This window comes from Trachurus trachurus (assembly GCF_905171665.1).
Source record: "Trachurus trachurus genome assembly, chromosome: 5".
NCBI lineage: Eukaryota > Metazoa > Chordata > Actinopteri > Carangiformes > Carangidae > Trachurus > Trachurus trachurus.
This window is the reverse complement of record NC_139896.1, coordinates 24,293,935-24,310,884: the sequence shown is the minus strand read 5'-3', so window position 1 is coordinate 24,310,884 and position 16,950 is coordinate 24,293,935. Positions and strand designations below refer to the sequence as shown.

Genomic DNA, 16,950 nt, shown 5'->3' with positions numbered 1-16,950 from the left:
ATGTGGGGTCACCTGGAATTCAAATGGGGTCCCCTGAAATGTCCAGTAGCTAATTGATAAAAAATTACTGATAAAAATATTGTTTTAATTTATTTTATTTTATTTTTTAATTATGATTAAAAACACCACACACAATCTTAAACAACTGTTTTCTATAGTTTAACTTTCTCGAATATAAAATGAGCATCTTGATTGATGGCCGTGATCACATGGGGTCGCCAGAAATTTGTGATGTCAAAATGGGGTCACGAGCCAAAAAAGGTTGGGAACCACGGAGTTAGGGATATTGGCTTTCGGATGAAATTTCAGAATGGGCTTAAAGTGCAGCGTAACCTTCACAGGTGAAAACCTCTTCCACTCCTCCATGATGACATCACACAGCTGGTGGAGGTTAGACACCTTGTGCTCCTCCACCATTTGAGGATTAGATGTCCCACAGATGCTCAATAGGGTTTAGGTCTGAAGACATGTTGGACAGTCCATCACCTTCACCCTCAGTGTCTTTAGCAAGGCAGTAGTCGTCTTGGAGGTGTGTTTGGGGTCGTTAGGGGACAGGCTGACTGCCCACCCCTTCAACCTCTGCAGCATGTTGCAGAGGTTGAAGGGGTGGGGGGTCTGTCAGTGCTCAGACCATACGCCACACACTGCATCCATTGGTCTGCATGGCTGTCGTCCCAGAAGGAAGCCTCTTCTAAAGATGATGCACAAGAAAGGCTGCAAAGTTTGCTGAAGACAAGGGGGACATGGGGACATGGATTACTGGGACCATGTCCTGTGGTTTGATGAGACCAAGACAAACTTTTTTGGTTCAGATGGTGTCAAGCATGGGTGGCGGCAACCAGGTGAGGAGTACAGGGACAAGTGGGTCTTGCCCATGGTCAAGCATGGTGATGGGAGTGTCATGGTTTGGGGCTGGATGGGTGCTGCCACACAGGATAGGGCCGTTCGACACGGGTTTCGAACTGGGGCCGCCTGCAGTGAGGACTATAGCCTCAACACAGGGGCGGGTGCTCTACCAACTGAGCTAAACACCGCCCCCTTTCTCTAAACTTTTGAATGCACATGTCCAACTGTTCAATGTTTCAGTACCAACATGTTCTCGAACAAGGTGATTAACAACAAAAATCACAAGTATCTGATCCATGAATCGAAATGTTCTGGTTCAATGACAATCATCATAATGCTGTTCACATTTTGACACTATGAGACCAAGACAAAACTGCCACTGAGCTTAGAGTGTCAAGAGTGTCATCGGCAGATTGCAACAGAGTCACAGAAGGAAGAGAAGTGGACGTTCTTGGGCCACATGACAACTTATTGAGACACTGACAATTTTTGTTGTGGTATGCCCACCACTGATGTCAGCTTATGTTTCAATAAACAGTTTGAGATGAAGAAATGACCATTCCATACTTCTACTTGAATGCCCTACTTTCATGATGTATCGCTGTAGCATGAACTTTTTACATTCTCCATAAATTTCACACAAAAGTTGAATATCCATAACTTTTTGTGAGTGGTACAACATATAAAAAATAAGAATACAGTACAGTACTATAAGAATGACTTTATTAATCCCCAAAGTGAAATTAATTTGTCTGGCAACTCATCTACCATTTGCAGAAGAAAAAACACACACATACAGTGTATGTCATACACACACACACCAAGGTTTTAGATGAAGAGACGTGGAGACACTAAATGAATTAGACAGAAAAACTGTATTTAAACCATGATAAGACGTAAATGGACTGTACAAATTCAATGAAAACAGCATTTGTATTCCAAATGAAAATGTCACATGTTTCACAGTCAAACACACACAGAGAGTAGGGCCAACAATATGCAGACACTCAACAATTAATCAGTGACTTGTCTCTTTGGTAAGTGTCCACACGCAATTCTTGTCATGGTTCAAGAACATCATCTAAAGCAGCAAAACTAAATCGACATACAGCAGTTTCCACCGAGTAGAAACGCCGCTGCAAACCAGTAACAAATAAACTCAGGAGATGATGTTTAATCACATCATCTGGTCTGGCTACTGTCAGGCTGCTGTGACCTCTGACCTCTTTCCTAATCTACTCCTTCCCTCCTCTCATCCCTTCTTCTGCTGATCCTCTGGCATCATCACCATCACCTCACCCGCCATGACCACCTTGTCCTTCACCGAGCACGTCACAGTGATCAAGGCGAATGACATCTTGATCTTGAGGACCTCGGCTTCGGCCAGCACCTCCTCGCCGACGTACAGCGGCGCCGGGAAGCGAATCTCCTGGTGCAGGAAGACGCAGCCGTGGCCGGGCATCTTTGTGCCGAGCACAGCGGAGATCAGGCCGTTGATGAGGACGCCGTGGACTATGGGAGTCTCGAAGGAGGTGGTCCTGGCGTAGGCCGGATCCAGGTGGAGGGGGTTGTTGTCGCCCGTCAGCTCAGCGAACAGCTCCACATCGCGGGAGGAGAAGGCTTTGGTGAGGGACGCTCGCTGGCCGACGTGGAGGAGGCGGCGGAGGGGAGGAGCGACTGCGATGGAAGTGAGGCAGAGCCGCGGCTTGTTAAAGACTCTCTTCCATATGAAACTCATCCTAAAGAAAACGACGCTCCGCCTCCTTCAGTCCAGCTGCAGCTCTCGGCTGTTTCCTGACAGCGCCAGCAAGAAGGGCGACACCTGTAGAGGACGCAAGAGAAACCCGTCAACCTGACAAGTCTGGGGAACACAGCTGTAGGAAAACATAACTTACGGTTTCTATTTACATTTTATGTTCTGCACTTTAATTGTTCAGTTACATCTATTCACTAACACAAGCACACCATAAATCATATTTATGAACTATGAAGGCAAACTGCGTGCATGAGTTTTTTAACAGGCCCGAATCACTTTGAAATGTTATTCATACCTCCAAGAAGAATCTAAATGATCAGAAAACGGGTTGAAGTGACAAGCTCTCTTTAATCACTTCTAGCGTCTGAGCCACTAGAGAAGAAGAATACATCTGTTTCTGTTTGCACAAACAAGAGCCGCGCTTAGTGGAAAAGGAAGTCTGCTAACCTGCAGCACTCTGAAGGCACAGGCCTGGTTCTGGTAGGAGCCCAGCAGGGTCAGGGAGCTCCACAACTTCACCAAACCCCTAACAACACACACACAACAAAAAAAAACATCTAGTCAAGTTCCATTATCAGTAGCAGGTAGTTTCACATAGGAGATGACACAGAAGTGGAAACTTGTTCCTGCCCTGCTGATGATTGAAATTCACCTGCTGCCAACGCGAAGAAGGCCAGTGAGGCTGTCTTCATCGTACTTCAACAGGTCAAAACTCAGAGCTGCTCCCACCTGAGGAACATATAATATACATGAGCTAATTGTTAATGTCTTATACAAAAAAACAAAACCTCTCTCTCTGCACCTCGAGTTGGCTGTTTATTTGCCACTGCTCTTAGCTGCAGTTCAGAATGAGGGGTTGCAGCGCTGTGCTTGAATGCTACCCACCATGCACCATGCATGCAGGTACATAAATTATCGATACCAGCAACTCTGAAGATTTAGATTAGACTTTTATATATTTTCTATTGATCACAAAAGCCAATTTAAGCACCAGCTGCTTGAGATCGTCTGGAGGCTTCCATTCACAGGTCTCGACTGTTTCTGTGCAAAAATCCCACACTGTTCAGATGTGGGTGGAGCCAAACCAGAGACCCCAGCCCTGTTAATGATCTTAATGATCTCACCTCTCCAAACAGGTTCTTCAGGCCTGTGATGATGAACTGCTTCAATTCAACTGCACTCAGTTTGGTAGACTCATCCTCCAGGACACTATACACACACACAGAAATATGATTAGTGATGAATGTACAGTGATTCTGATTAAATATGCTAGTTGATTTTCTATCAAACACAGAAACCACCCAGCAGTGACTTACAGGCAGACCTTCATGTAGTGGTACGGCGAGGCGTTCTTCAACACGACCCGTTGGTAAACAGCAGATTCGTCCTTCTTGTCCACGGGTCTCATGATATTAAAGCATCAGTGACTCTGCCTCCCTCCAGTGATGAACAGCAGGTCAATCAGCTGACTTCAGGCTAAACACAAACCACCACAGTTTAAAGAAAAGCAGCTACAACAAAAACACAATTAAGTCAAACACGAAGGCCTGTCTGATGTTTCAGATTAATGACCACAAACTTTCCTAAGACAACATAATGCAATTTGCCCAGGCTTGTAAAGGTTGTTTGCACATGGCTCTCAGGTGTCGCACAGCAGTGACGTATGTTTATCGTCACTCACTACTGTTTTTCATTCTTGGGTAGTTTGCTGCATGGTTTTCTGTGTCGAGTCAGAGTGGTGACCACATCATACAAAATGTTTCGCCATCACCACAAATCAACATGTGTCTCCGCTGATTATGAAGAACCAGTGAAGTGTTAAACTCATGTTTGTAGCACGAGAAGCTAAACCAGCTAACAGGAGGTCAAACGGCCTGAACAAACTAACTACCTGACACCAGCTCGTCGCTACAACACTGTGTCCACCTAACACAACTAACTGTTAACAGTGTTGTTGTGACCGGCGACAACAAAAAGCTGCAATATTTTACTCACCTGAGGCGCCGACACCAAGAGATAACAGTGTGTGTTGTGTTCAACTCTCACTGCGTCCGAGCAGCAGCAAACTTCCAACCCGCGCATGTGCTGCTGTTACTGTGGTGCGTTCATGGGCTTTACTCCGAGTCGGAGACATGTAATATGCACTACCGCTGTCAGTAAGAATTCAGCAATGACACTAAAGCAATCCATCATCATACAGAGCTATACACTGTTTGTGAAAACCTGGCTTTATTTGGTGACCATGTGCTACAAATGCGTAAAACAAAGGTAGGTAAATTAAATTGATAGTCGGGTGTGACCACCAGGTTAAGAGAAAATAAAATGTTCTTTATGTTTCAGGTAATGGTCCCAGCCACCAATATAAACTACTACTGTACTGTCAACACGAATGTCAACGAATACAGCGTAAAAACTTACAACATACCATTTGGTGATATTACATGAATGCACCATAACATCCAGCCATATCAAAGGTGTGCAAAATAATAGTGTGATATAGATTGGACCTCACCACATTTGAAATGAACATGTTCCAATTTTATATGACAGCTATTGTAGGCCTATAGGTTTTACATAGATACTTAACACGATAACTAGGCTATATAAAATACATGAAACCAGTCATTGCAAACCATTTTGTTCTATAACCTGTAACAAGTAAAGTTGTTTTCCCACTAATTGATGTCTCTTCTAAACTTTGCGGATGGTTCGATTTAACTGTTCAAGGTTGTGAATGATGAGGTTGTGAGGTAAGATAAGATAAATAAATGCAAGAAATGCAATACATCAAATATGTAATTATTTCTTGCAACAAGCTCAATGGGCTCTATGCACAGCTCCACCACTTCCTGAATTTAAGGCAGGTCCTTCATTTCCTGTCTTACATTATTGGACAAACTGATTAATCCAGGTGTGTCTGAGTAGTCACAATGGTCAGACACACCTGGATTAATCAGTTTGTCCAATAATGTAAGACAGGAAATGAAGGACCTGCCTTAAATTCAGGAAGTGGTGGAGCTGTGCATAGAGCCCATTGGGAATATTTGTTTCTTGTAGAAGGTGTAAGTAAATGTGCAAACATTTTGATGCAAACTAAGAAAAAAACACACTAGTGTCCAGGTTTTCAATCAATCAATCAATCAATCAATCAATCAATCAATCAATCAATCAATCAATCAATCAATCAATCAATCAATCAATCAATCAATCAATCAATCAATCAATCAATCAATCAATCAAGTATTCTTTAATTCTTTAATTTATTTATTTTACTTATTTATATTATTTGGTTTTAATTTTGTCACCCATTGACAAATTCTAAAAGGATGGAATCACTTCATTTATCAACCTTTTACTTTTTTAACTAAGACGATAAAAATCACACATAAACCACACAGCTCATTCACATACAATGTTTTTCATGAGGTTAAATATGCAGTCAGGTCCCAGCAGGAGATGTAACACATGACGCCAGCCATTCTGAGACAATGAAACAGTACAGTTTTCTGAAAGAGAAATGTGCAAAGTCCTAATGTGGAATGTTTTCATTCAACATGAATGTCTGAAACAAAAAACACAGCCTCCTACACACAGTGGAGCTGTGTGTGTGAGATCCAACACTTCAGGAATATTTCACTGGTATATGCTGATAAGTGCTATTTTGGGGCATTCATTTAATTTTCACATATCTAAAGTCGTAGAAAAGTCTTAGAATAAACTATAAAAGAGAATCATCACCACAATCATAACCTTCATTGCTTACATCATCATTATCCTAATCATCCTCATCATCACAATCACTCTTCTTGCCTACATCATCCATCTTGAGGTCAGGGGTCAGTGTACAATTAAAAAAAAATTCAACAGTGCTTCTTAGCGTCTTCTCCATTGACTTCCTGTGCTAACAGGAAGTCTGCGATGAGCTTAGCAGCTTTTCTGGGTCGCTCCAAAGCCACAGAGTGACCACAGTTGTCCAGCAGCTCCACGTGGCAGCTCGGCAGCGCCGCCTGCAGCACGGCCGCCCCCGACACATCCAACACCTGAGAGAGCAGACAAGTTCATTAGGAGCTCGTCATGTTTGTGGATTTGTTATTTTCACACCTTATTAGCCACATCAGCGGCACGGCTCTGTGGATGTCAATGTACAATTCCAGTCAAACATAGGTCAGAATAAAATCTCTTTTCATGGTTCAGTTTTTACAGTACATGTTTGAGTTTCTGACACTGCTATTTTTTGAACAGCCTAATATTCCCCTTTCTGTAAAGTAATAACACATTTGATGAATTTTTCCTAGTTTTGATTTACAATGTGCAGTGTTCCCAATGCATTTGCATGTATGGAAATAAAAGCTATTATAAGGCTTTTGAGCTTCACTCACTTTTTTAAACACACTGCTTATTATTATTTTGAACACAACTGTACTTTCTACATGACCAGTTGCTGTGATTCATCTACCTGGTCTTCTGTCCCCCAGATGACCTGCAGAGGCACCGTGATCAGGTGGAGATTTTCCTGCAGCGAGTGACGAGACTTCTCCCCGACGATCTCCATGAATACTGAAACACACACTCACTCATGTTAATCAACAAATTCATACGCAGATAAAAAAGTTACCACTACATAAACATATTGTGTAGGCATGCAGCAGACTGACCTTCTCTGTAAAAATCGTTGCTGGGGAGTCTGTTGTCCAGAAGTCCTCGCATTACCTGACAACACACACACACACACATCCATGACTTATTGACCCTGTACATTCAGGAACCAATGTATGTGACGCCTTGGAAGAGTCTTAATTTGGATTTTAGCCTTTACCTGTTTGGGGAGGTTGAGAGGGGTATGACAGCAGAGTCTCAGCATGTCCTCCAACTCCTGAAGACTGGTGGGGATCAGAGGAATCCTGTCCTGGTCCTGATTCTTCTCCATCTCCCTAAGACGAATGATGAACTCAGACTCTGTGGGATAAACTAGACCTGAAGAACAGAAAGAAGAAGAAGGAGAAGGAGGAGGAGGAGGAAAAATGCAATGCATCAGTATCCTGCTTCATGAAACAGTGCCATGTTTGAGTCCTGGAGGTTAAACACAGAAGCATCATGTTGAGTTTACCTGCAGGACACACCAAGCTGACACTGGACAGGTGAGCTGGGTGGCGGGCAGCGTACACCCCGGCCACGTTCCCACCCATCGACGTGCCGACCAGGTGAAAGGGTTTTTTTTCCAGGCCGACGCTCTGCACAAACTGCACAGACAGAGAAGTGTCACCTACTTTATTGAGAACAACAGCGTATCTGTCAGTCCAGTGCCCTGTGCAGCACACAGGTTTTAGCTTTAGTCTCTGTTCAGGCAGGACGGATGGTACTTTACAAGCTTCAAAACAAACACACATACATACACACACACACACGCACACAAAAAAAACTTGGTCCTGTACTGAACTCCCACCTAAAACACAAAGGGTTGTTTTCATAGTTCTGATTAAACCAATGAGATACAACACATACTGTATGTTGTTAGGTGTGTTTTTACACTCTAGTCAAAGTCAGGCAAACTGTTTCCAATTGTTTCCAGTGTTTACACTAAGCCAAGCTAGAAGATAACCAACTCTGACTCTTATACTTCACACACAGACATAAGATCATTATTTACCTTCCCATTAAATTCATAAAAATTCATTAAAAAGTCTTTATAGTACAACTTGCCCCTAACTTTCCCCCATGTTAGTTCAGGCTGTGTACAGACCTGGTGGATCCGGCCAACCTGACCCTCGATGCTATAGTCCTCAGCACAGGTGCGGCTCGTCCCCTCATGTCCGGGCATGTCCACACACACCACATGATGGTTCCTAGGAAGGTGCTGCAGCAGAAAACAAACACACCCAAAACCGACACAAATGAGAGGCAGGTAACATGTTCACACTGACAGGTCAGTATGTAGTCAACGTTGTATTCCTCTCCTGCTTCTTTAATCCCTCCTCCCTTTCTTTCCATCTTTCCCTCAATCATTTCTTCATTTTATTCATCTCTCATTCTTTCTGTCCTCTATGCTTTCTTTTCTTCCTTGTCTCCATAATCCCCGTCTATGTTCTTTATCAGTTCGATTTCCTGTCATTTATCAAGTCATATCATCTGGTTCACACATAACCTGCTCAGTTGAGCTCTTATCCCACATTTGGCACATTAGTGCTGTGGCAAACAGACAAATTTTGAGTTTAAAAAAACTAAACCTAATTTAGTTCATATAATAGTATGTTTTTTGCTTAATTTATTCTTCGTTCTAGTTAAACTCTTCAAATTTATGTCATGCTCTTTGTGAGTCGTGAGATATTTTTTATCCTTGCTCTCAATGTTTGAGCCGTTAGCTGGTTAGTTATCAAGTTAAGCCAGTTCATTGCCATGAGAGTCTGGGTTATGTGTAATAACAATACACACAGACAGAGCTGGGAGGAGGCCACGGGGCAGACCGAGGACCAGGTGGAGAGATTATATCTCCGGCCCTGGACTGGGAACGCCTCGGCATCCCCCAGTCAGAGCTGGCCAATAAAGCCGGGGCACGGAAAGTCTGCGGCTCGTTGGTGGATCTGCTCATGACCCGACCATGGATGGATGGATAGGCACAGCCTCTTGCACTTTTTGTGTTACCTTGACGACGGGAAGCCACATGTCCTTGGTGGCAGAGAAACCATGAAGCAGCAGCAGTGATGGCGTGGCGCCCCCTGGTGTCCCACGACTGGAATAACAGAAGCGGTAACTTCCGCTGTAAGAGTGGCGGACCACCAGACCCAACCTCTGACGCCAGTACCTGCAGAGGATTATAGATCACTGGGAGTTATCATCACATGCATCTCAATTAATAAGCTTGTCTTTCCTCAAAGGTTAAACAGAAACAACGATTTAACTTGTTGCAGAGAACAAAAAACATTTCATGATTAACCACAGGGCAACTTACAATGAACTGCGACACCTTAAAGTTATGATTGTAGTTTCTTAAGTGGAGCTTAAACTGCAACCTTTGTCCAGAGGGGGGCGCTAGAGGAGATACTGTAAATCTGGCCAATAGCTGTTATATATAGACCTTGTGCCACTCTGGACGAAAACATCATGTGTTCCCCTCAAACCTCACTCTGTATGTTCACTACATAAAGCTGTAACTGTGTTAGATGTTGGCATCTTGATTTTGCTTGTTATGGTGATAATATTCACGGATTAGCTCTAGACAAAATAAAGCTGACACTGATGGGAATGAACCTGATGCCCTGAGCAGCGCAGTTATTTTAGCTCTCCCTGGGGGTCATGGACTTTTATATCAGAGTCATGACAATCATTCAACTATTGCTGAGGTAGTTCACTGAAAGCCACAAATGATGCGACCTTGAGGGAGTGCCGGAGGAAAAGCAATCACAATAGTGTTATTCATCCTCTGTACAAAATGTATTGGCTGCATATGTGATACAGGTCATAATGTAACCAATTCATTATTAATCTGGGATATTCTTCTAGATATTTTCTATTCCTTGCCCCAGGCCCAGGTTGGTCATTTTGTTACTGTATGTGCTAATTGTTTTTATGTAAGATTTTCAGGGTTTTGCTGCTTGATCTTCAACTTTTATTCAAATTACAAAACTGCTGATATAAGTGTTACATGACAGTGACTCAGCAGTGTGTCTCTGAGTGTGTGTGTGTGTGTGTGTGTGTGTGAGAGAGAGAGAGAGAGAGAGAGAGAGAGAGAGAGAGAGAGAGAGAAATAGCAACAATTATCTTTTTTTCTTTACAACTCAGACAAAGTCCAACAGGAGAGGTCACACTAAGAGTGTATTGTGGACACTGTGACTAAAAAAAGAAAGAAATTAAAATAAAAAGTCTGGGGTGAATGTCTTTACAACAGTACGATAATGTGTTCAGACAAAAAAAGGTTTTTATCAACTGAAGATGTCAATATAAACATAACTTAAATCAATTTAAAGGAAGACTCATAAAAATGAAATGATATTTTAAAAAAAATTAACTAAATCAAAATAAATCATATCCTAAATTTCCACATCCACATTTTTCAGTAGTTTACTGGTAGTTCAGTTACACTTAGATGTGCACAGTGATTCAAGTGGTTAAATGACTTTTTGCCATTAATGAACTGCTATAACTACACACAGTTTTGGGCTATCAAAGGAAACATTTTGCCACTGCTTTTCCACTGTAAATGAACCCTGTTGTGACCAGTATTGCCCCATAATCCCATCATCCCGACCGCTGGGAAGGCAGCCCAGGAAATGCATTCGTTAGGCCGTCACCACCACACACTTGACCTTTGTGTTGTGCGTGTGCAGAGGCCAAAGTCGGGCACAGCTTAGCGATCACACAGTGACAATATCAGCGTGGACAAACCTCCTGAATCTCAGCCTGAGGAGGAATCACCACCGTCAAAGCCATTTTATATTTTTAGTTAATGTTTCGTCCTGTAAACATGTTTTTTCAATTAACTTAAACTCAAGTCAGAGGCGTTTTTTTGACTTTGTTTTGTCACAATTTCATATCACATGCACATTTTCAATTTCATAGTTTTTCTCAGAATTTTTGAGAATACAAAACTGAGCTATTTAAAATGAAAGTACTTTTACTTGTGTTCATGCCTGAGAGGAAAATGTTCTTTATGGAAATGTTTTTAATTCTCTTTAAATATAAACCTACGGCTAAGTTGTAGAGTTGTGTAATAAAGTACCAACTAGCCTACTAAACATGAGGCACTAACTTTGATGTATTAATAATAATAATAATAATAATAATAATAATAATAATAATAATAATAATAATAATAATAATAATAATAATAATAAAGGAATTTCTGTTATTTTTGGTAAACATCAACAAAATGAGTAACAGTTCATGTGATCCATAAAATGTAATTAACATAATCTCAGTAGAAAACACCAGCAGTCTCACTTTGCTTTGTTATAATAGGCCTACACTGATATTAGGGACAGACGTTGCAAATCAGCATCTGCTATGAACACTGAGATGGCTGTTGAGTATGTCAGTTTATATTGTATCATTTCATCAGTTTCTTAATATATTAGTCAATGTAAACCATTGTTATCCAGCTGTATTTCTGCTGTAGTTCTGTATTGTGTGTTTTTACCAGTTGTAGGCCTTCAGGAGGACTCCTGGCCAGAAGACGAGGGAGGTGATGAAGGCGAGGACAGGTAGAACCAGAACACCTCCTACGAGCATTATTGTCTTAGTCGCACCCAGCTCCATAGCTGCTCACTCCCTTTAGAATAAGACATACACAGACATCATCATTTTAAGTCAAATAACTCTGTGTTTGGACAGTAGATGCTGATCCTGGGGCCTGTCAGCTCACTTATGTAATGATGGCTATGATGATCTTAAAGGTAGTTTCACCATTTCTTCTGTCCCATTAAATAAACCATTAAAGCAGCTTTATGTAAGTTTCTGTTATTGCTACATGGTCAAAAACAGCATCACAGATCCCTGCACTGTTATAAGATGTGTCTGAAAGTGCATTAGGCCACTTTAAGTATAAGTCCACATACAAGCATATAGTGACCAATTATTACTGCTGCTGCTACTACTACTAACTAATAACTATTAATAGCCTACTACTAACAACAACAACAACAACAACAACAACAACAACAACAACAACAATACATTGTAAATATATTCAAGAATTCTGTGCATTTTTTATTATTATTATTAGATTTTTGTAAAAAAAAAAAAAAAAAAAAAAAAAAAAAAGCGTGTCATAATAATCTCTTTGTCTATGTGTAATTGTACAAGTAGGCTACAGTAGTAATAAGCTCAGAGGAGTTTGTGAACGTTTTTAGTCTCAAGACAGAGGGACTGTGGTGAAGTAAAGCTATGGCTGTCAAAAATAAACCAACAAAAAACGTGTAATCGGCAGCAGCAAAGAAAAAGGCCTGAAAATGAAATTTTAGTTTACACTACAGAGGCAGAAACGGGAACTTCACCTATCGTCGAGTTCACTGGTTTCCTGTTAGTTTTTCCTTACATTTTATTTTGAAGGTTCAGAGGTGAAACAGAGGTCCTAAGCAGCGGTAAAGACCACACATGTCACAGTAGTTACTCTGGTCCTCCTATTCTCTGAGAAGTCACTTTAACGTGTTGTTGAAGACATAACATGTGTTGTTGAAGACATAACCTACAGTTAGGACAAACGTGAACACAACACGGACACTGCAGGATTAATGAACACATACAGTAGCTACACTCACGCAGTCGCTCAGTCAGACGCTGCCGTGAATAGAAACAAAGCCTTTGTTCAGTATCAGACGTCTGTTGTCACCTGTACACAGAGACTCCGTACCTGTCCGAGTCCTCTTCGGTCTGTCACCGCCCGGCTGTCCTCCATTCAATCCGCTCCTTCTCCTCTTTCACCCAAATTACACAACACTACTTTCATCTGCACTTAAAGGGGAAGTAGCTACAAAAGAGACGTCCGTGCTGTGTTCAAGTACAGTAGGACGCACAACAAAGAATCCTTTTCCCGTACGTGTGAGAGCAATATGAGCCCACACGAGGTCGCCACCACTTCAGGGTCATAACTGTCATCCTACACAGTGTATATAAATTAAACGAAATGCAATAGGCTACTAGACCAACTGACCCCTAGGCTATGACATACATTAGCCTACTACCTTTTTATCTATAAAGTTTTAACTGGTTTCACACCACCATACCATAGTAATTTACTGAACTGGCCATCTCAAAATGTCCCAACATGCTCAAATTATTATCTGATCTATTATCTATTCAGTTTTTCTGCTGCTCACACCTGGAACTCTCTACAACGATCTCATTTGTTACCCTGGGCCTGTTTAAAAACATTGTCAGCAACATGCACTCTTCTGAATGTAACTGCTTCAAAAAATGATGATTATGTGTGCTGTGACTGCTGTTTTGATTTGATGTTCTCTTGGCGTCATTGGAAACAAGGGTTTACCCTCATGGCCCTCGAGATCTAAATAAAGGTTAAAGAAAAAAGAAACAGCCTAAACTCATCACCGTTAATATGAATTATCTGACATTCTATGCAACAAAATTAATCACTTGATTAAAAATAATATTCAGCTTTATTGACTGAGGGAATAAATGTTGGCTGCAGCTTTACAGGTCTCCTTACAGAGAAATACATCTGATTTTAGAGGCTTTAACCAAATTTGTGATTATTTTTATTTTATTTGATCTTATCATAGAAGTAGAGCACTTTCAAAGTTTGTCCAGTTTATTAAAACTGGAAAAGTCACGTCCTGATATTGGCCTTTACTTTATGAATTTGACTAATTTAGAACAGAGCAAGACACTTTTCTGAAACAAACAACCCATAACTAAAACACTGTCACTCCCACAAGAAGGACAATTCCTTCACAAGGAATTGGGACGAATAAAGACTGGATCTGAATGTCTTTGATTCAGTAGCCTAGTTGATAAAATGATGATAGGGCTGGCTATTTTTGAGAATTAATGTAGCATTTGTTTGAGTTTGCCCATATTTATCATGTTTGTAACATTTTGTTTGTTGTATTTGACTTGAGTTACAACAGGTGTCACTGTACATTGAATTCATTTTAGTTTTTACTTGTCTCATCCATATGTTCTTGAGGAGTGACAGTGTTTTAGTTGTGGGTTGTTTCAGAAAAGTGTCTTGCTCTGTTCTAATTGAGTCAAATTCATAAAGTAAAGGCCAATATCAGGACGTGACTTTTCCGGTTTTAATAAACTGGACAAACTTTGAAAGTGCTCCATACTTCTAAATGCAACTGTTTAAAAAAAAAAAAAAGATTTTAATGAGTTAAGATTTAACCATCTTGTGTAATCTGTGGGCAGAATCAGAGGAAGAGCTAAATTAGTCTCACAGATCCTCTGTAAACCCTCCCCGATGACGCAGGCTGCTATTAAAGTCTGTGAAACTCAAACCAAACAAAATTGTCTCCGTTTGGGACTAAAAATATCCTTTTCTGGTTTTTCTTTCACGCATCAGGAAACAGCTGTCAGACAGTCAGCTGAGTGGCGCAACTGCCCAGGAACGCTGGCTGAGAAACCACAGGAATACTTCACATTCCAGCAGGTAGTAGGTCAGTACACACACACACATTCTTAGCTCATTCCTAATTTTTATGCCTTTAAACCAGAGCTCTGCTACGAGGCCGTAAAACCTTTTGCTCCAGCTGGACGGATGATCTGATGAGCTGGATCTTAATCTTTTGGCTGACATTACAAGTGATACTTCTCAATGCAACTTAGCTGTGTGTAATTGAATTCCATCAAGGTTTATCACTCCCCACTACTAACTCAAATGGTAATTGTTATGTTTATTTATCTGCTCTAATTCATCACAAAACCTACTCGCTGTAAAGTTCAGGTACACAATGACAGCAAGGGGTGTCAGGCATAAGTAAGTATTGTCAGTATTTACAGATAAAACTTTGTCTCATATACTGAATGTCTCTAAAAAGATGATCAATAGCAGGAAGATCAATCAGAAGTCAATTTTATTCTAAAACATCAGCTGTGGAAACAAAACCACTGATATCCTCACCTGGTGTGGAGATATCATCAAGTTCCATCAAAGCTTGTTATTTGTGGGCTCTGCCATTTACTATTCACAGTTGAAATAGTAGTGTTGTTGTCTTACGTAATTCAACTGAAAAGGCACCAAACAAATGATGGTTACCTCTAAAGCACCATCTTGATCATGTCCTATTGCAGTGAAGCAACGCTGCACAGTATAAAGTGTATAATGTGCATGACAATAATCATATGACCTTTCACTTTTTCAGTAAAAGACATCCGGGGCCCAGGTGGATGATTGTTTGTCATTACATCCTTGCCACTGAGTCCTCACTCCGTATCCGGTAGGTCAGATGAGAGCTTAGATACCATTTTCCAAAAATGCATAACTCAGTAAACAGAACATGTGTAGAAAAGAGCCTGCGGTGGCCACAGTCGCCAGAGAATGAGCTTCATCAGATAGAGTTGGAATTTTAAGTGTATCAGTTTACGGTTGGGATTTTTGGAAGTACGACCTAAATTGTTCCCGACTTTTAACTAATAAATGTCAACACACAACAGCCAAGGTCCACGATGGACTGCCAAACGTTTTCAGATACAAATCAGAGTAAATACTGTATATCCTAAGCTTCTGGTTTGTGCAGCCTCACGTGTGCAACAGAAAATTGAGTGATTGAGTTGTTACAGCTACAACTCACAGGACCCCACACAAGTTTCCCCCTTGAATTAACTTGAATTAACAAAATCTTACGGTAAAATGGGGAAAACAGATTTTCTAAAAGCTCCAAAACATCTGTTGCTAGTGCCTGAAAATAAAACTAGCAGAGTCAGAGAGAGTGTGTGTGTGTGTGTGTGTGTGTGTGTGTGTGTGTGTGTGTGTGTGTGTGTGTGTGTGTGTGTGTGTGTGTGTGTGTGTGTGTGTGTGTGTGTGTGTGTGTGTGTGTTGCCATTAAAGAAAATAAAGAGGAGAAGTGAAAGAAATATGTGATTGCACAGTATTATAAGTCTTACACTCACTTGTTCTTAACATGGGAATATTTTGATATCCATTCCATGTACAATCTGGAAAATGTTCTCCAATGTTGAAATTCCTTGTCGTGAATTGTACATTTTAAACTGTATTAAAGTTTTCTGGAGTTTTGTTGTTTTTTTATTTTATTTTCAGAAAAGAAAAAGGAATTATTTCCTTCACAAATATGATTTGGAGAAATCCCTTTTTTGCCATTTTACTCAGAGAAAGATACCATCTCATCTCTTTGTTTACCTTTAAATTGTATGTTAACATCTCATAACTCACTGAGTAAAGCTAGGCCAGCACTTTCCTCCTGTATCAAATTTAAACACTAAACATTTCGGTTGCACAGAGATGACAAAATCAATTCAATTCAAATCAATTTGATATTACTATAATCTATTATGGCACAGATAACATTGTATTGAACAGTATTGTCTACATGCTACATTTAGCTAATCACGTCAAACTGTAGATCAGCCTTGTTTCTGAACTAATAGCATTTTGCTAGCAGCAATCCATTCAAAAACTAAGAGAAGGATTAAAACACAAAAGCAAATGTTAACTAATGTTATGCTACAATTGTATTGACACATTTTATCATAATGAAACAAAAGCAAAGCTAATCAACTTAGCTTCTGTCTAGGAAATATTTCATTTATGGCCTACTTGTTTTTAATAATTTTTACAGCAAGAAACTTTTCTCTCTTACTGTTCACACACTTCTTTGACACATAGGAACATTGCTTTTTAAAGCGTTTAAACCAAAAATATAGACTTTATCAGGAAT

At 40.6% G+C, this 16,950-nt stretch overlaps 2 protein-coding genes across 5 annotated transcripts; both read right to left on the bottom strand.

The window, feature by feature from the left end:
• Nucleotides 1-1,702: 1,702 nt before the first annotated feature.
• Nucleotides 1,703-4,688, bottom strand: rpp14 (ribonuclease P/MRP 14 subunit). 2 transcript variants are annotated; one of them, XM_083972732.1, is made up of 6 exons: nucleotides 4,598-4,688; nucleotides 3,919-4,078; nucleotides 3,727-3,811; nucleotides 3,255-3,331; nucleotides 3,050-3,128; nucleotides 2,464-2,668 (listed from the first exon to the last, which is right to left on the bottom strand). In XM_083972732.1, the coding sequence occupies exons 2-6, from the start codon at nucleotides 4,008-4,010 to the stop codon at nucleotides 2,612-2,614; spliced, it is 390 nt and encodes a 129-aa protein (XP_083828858.1). In that variant the 5' UTR covers nucleotides 4,011-4,078; nucleotides 4,598-4,688; the 3' UTR covers nucleotides 2,464-2,611. The 2 variants fall into 2 exon arrangements, with proteins under 2 accessions (XP_083828857.1, XP_083828858.1); XM_083972731.1 differs by lacking the exon at nucleotides 4,598-4,688 and having other exon boundaries at nucleotides 1,703-2,668; nucleotides 3,927-4,058.
• A 1,768-nt stretch (nucleotides 4,689-6,456) lies between these two features.
• On the bottom strand, nucleotides 6,457-13,020 carry LOC310986011 (monoacylglycerol lipase abhd6-A-like). 3 transcript variants are annotated; one of them, XM_083971706.1, is made up of 9 exons: nucleotides 12,945-13,020; nucleotides 11,733-11,864; nucleotides 9,242-9,401; nucleotides 8,343-8,456; nucleotides 7,710-7,842; nucleotides 7,419-7,576; nucleotides 7,258-7,312; nucleotides 7,059-7,159; nucleotides 6,457-6,642 (listed from the first exon to the last, which is right to left on the bottom strand). In XM_083971706.1, the coding sequence occupies exons 2-9, from the start codon at nucleotides 11,849-11,851 to the stop codon at nucleotides 6,463-6,465; spliced, it is 1,020 nt and encodes a 339-aa protein (XP_083827832.1). In that variant the 5' UTR covers nucleotides 11,852-11,864; nucleotides 12,945-13,020; the 3' UTR covers nucleotides 6,457-6,462. The 3 variants fall into 3 exon arrangements, with proteins under 3 accessions (XP_083827832.1, XP_083827834.1, XP_083827833.1); XM_083971708.1 differs by having other exon boundaries at nucleotides 12,924-12,991; XM_083971707.1 differs by having other exon boundaries at nucleotides 12,853-12,975.
• Between the last annotated feature and the right edge of the window lie 3,930 nt (nucleotides 13,021-16,950).

What these genes read in the sequence shown, in the direction of transcription:
- rpp14 (XM_083972731.1), bottom strand. Translation starts at nt 2,584, where the DNA reads ATGAGTTTCATATGGAAGAGAGTCTTTAACAAGCCGCGGCTCTGCCTC.
- LOC310986011 (XM_083971706.1), bottom strand. Translation starts at nt 11,851, where the DNA reads ATGGAGCTGGGTGCGACTAAGACAATAATGCTCGTAGGAGGTGTTCTG. An exon ending in CTCTCAACCTCCCCAAACAG is followed by an intron (nt 7,313 to 7,418) that starts GTAAAGGCTAAA and finishes GTGTGTTGTCAG; the next exon opens with GTAATGCGAGGACTTCTGGA. An exon ending in CAACGATTTTTACAGAGAAG is followed by an intron (nt 7,160 to 7,257) that starts GTCAGTCTGCTG and finishes TGTGTGTTTCAG; the next exon opens with TATTCATGGAGATCGTCGGG.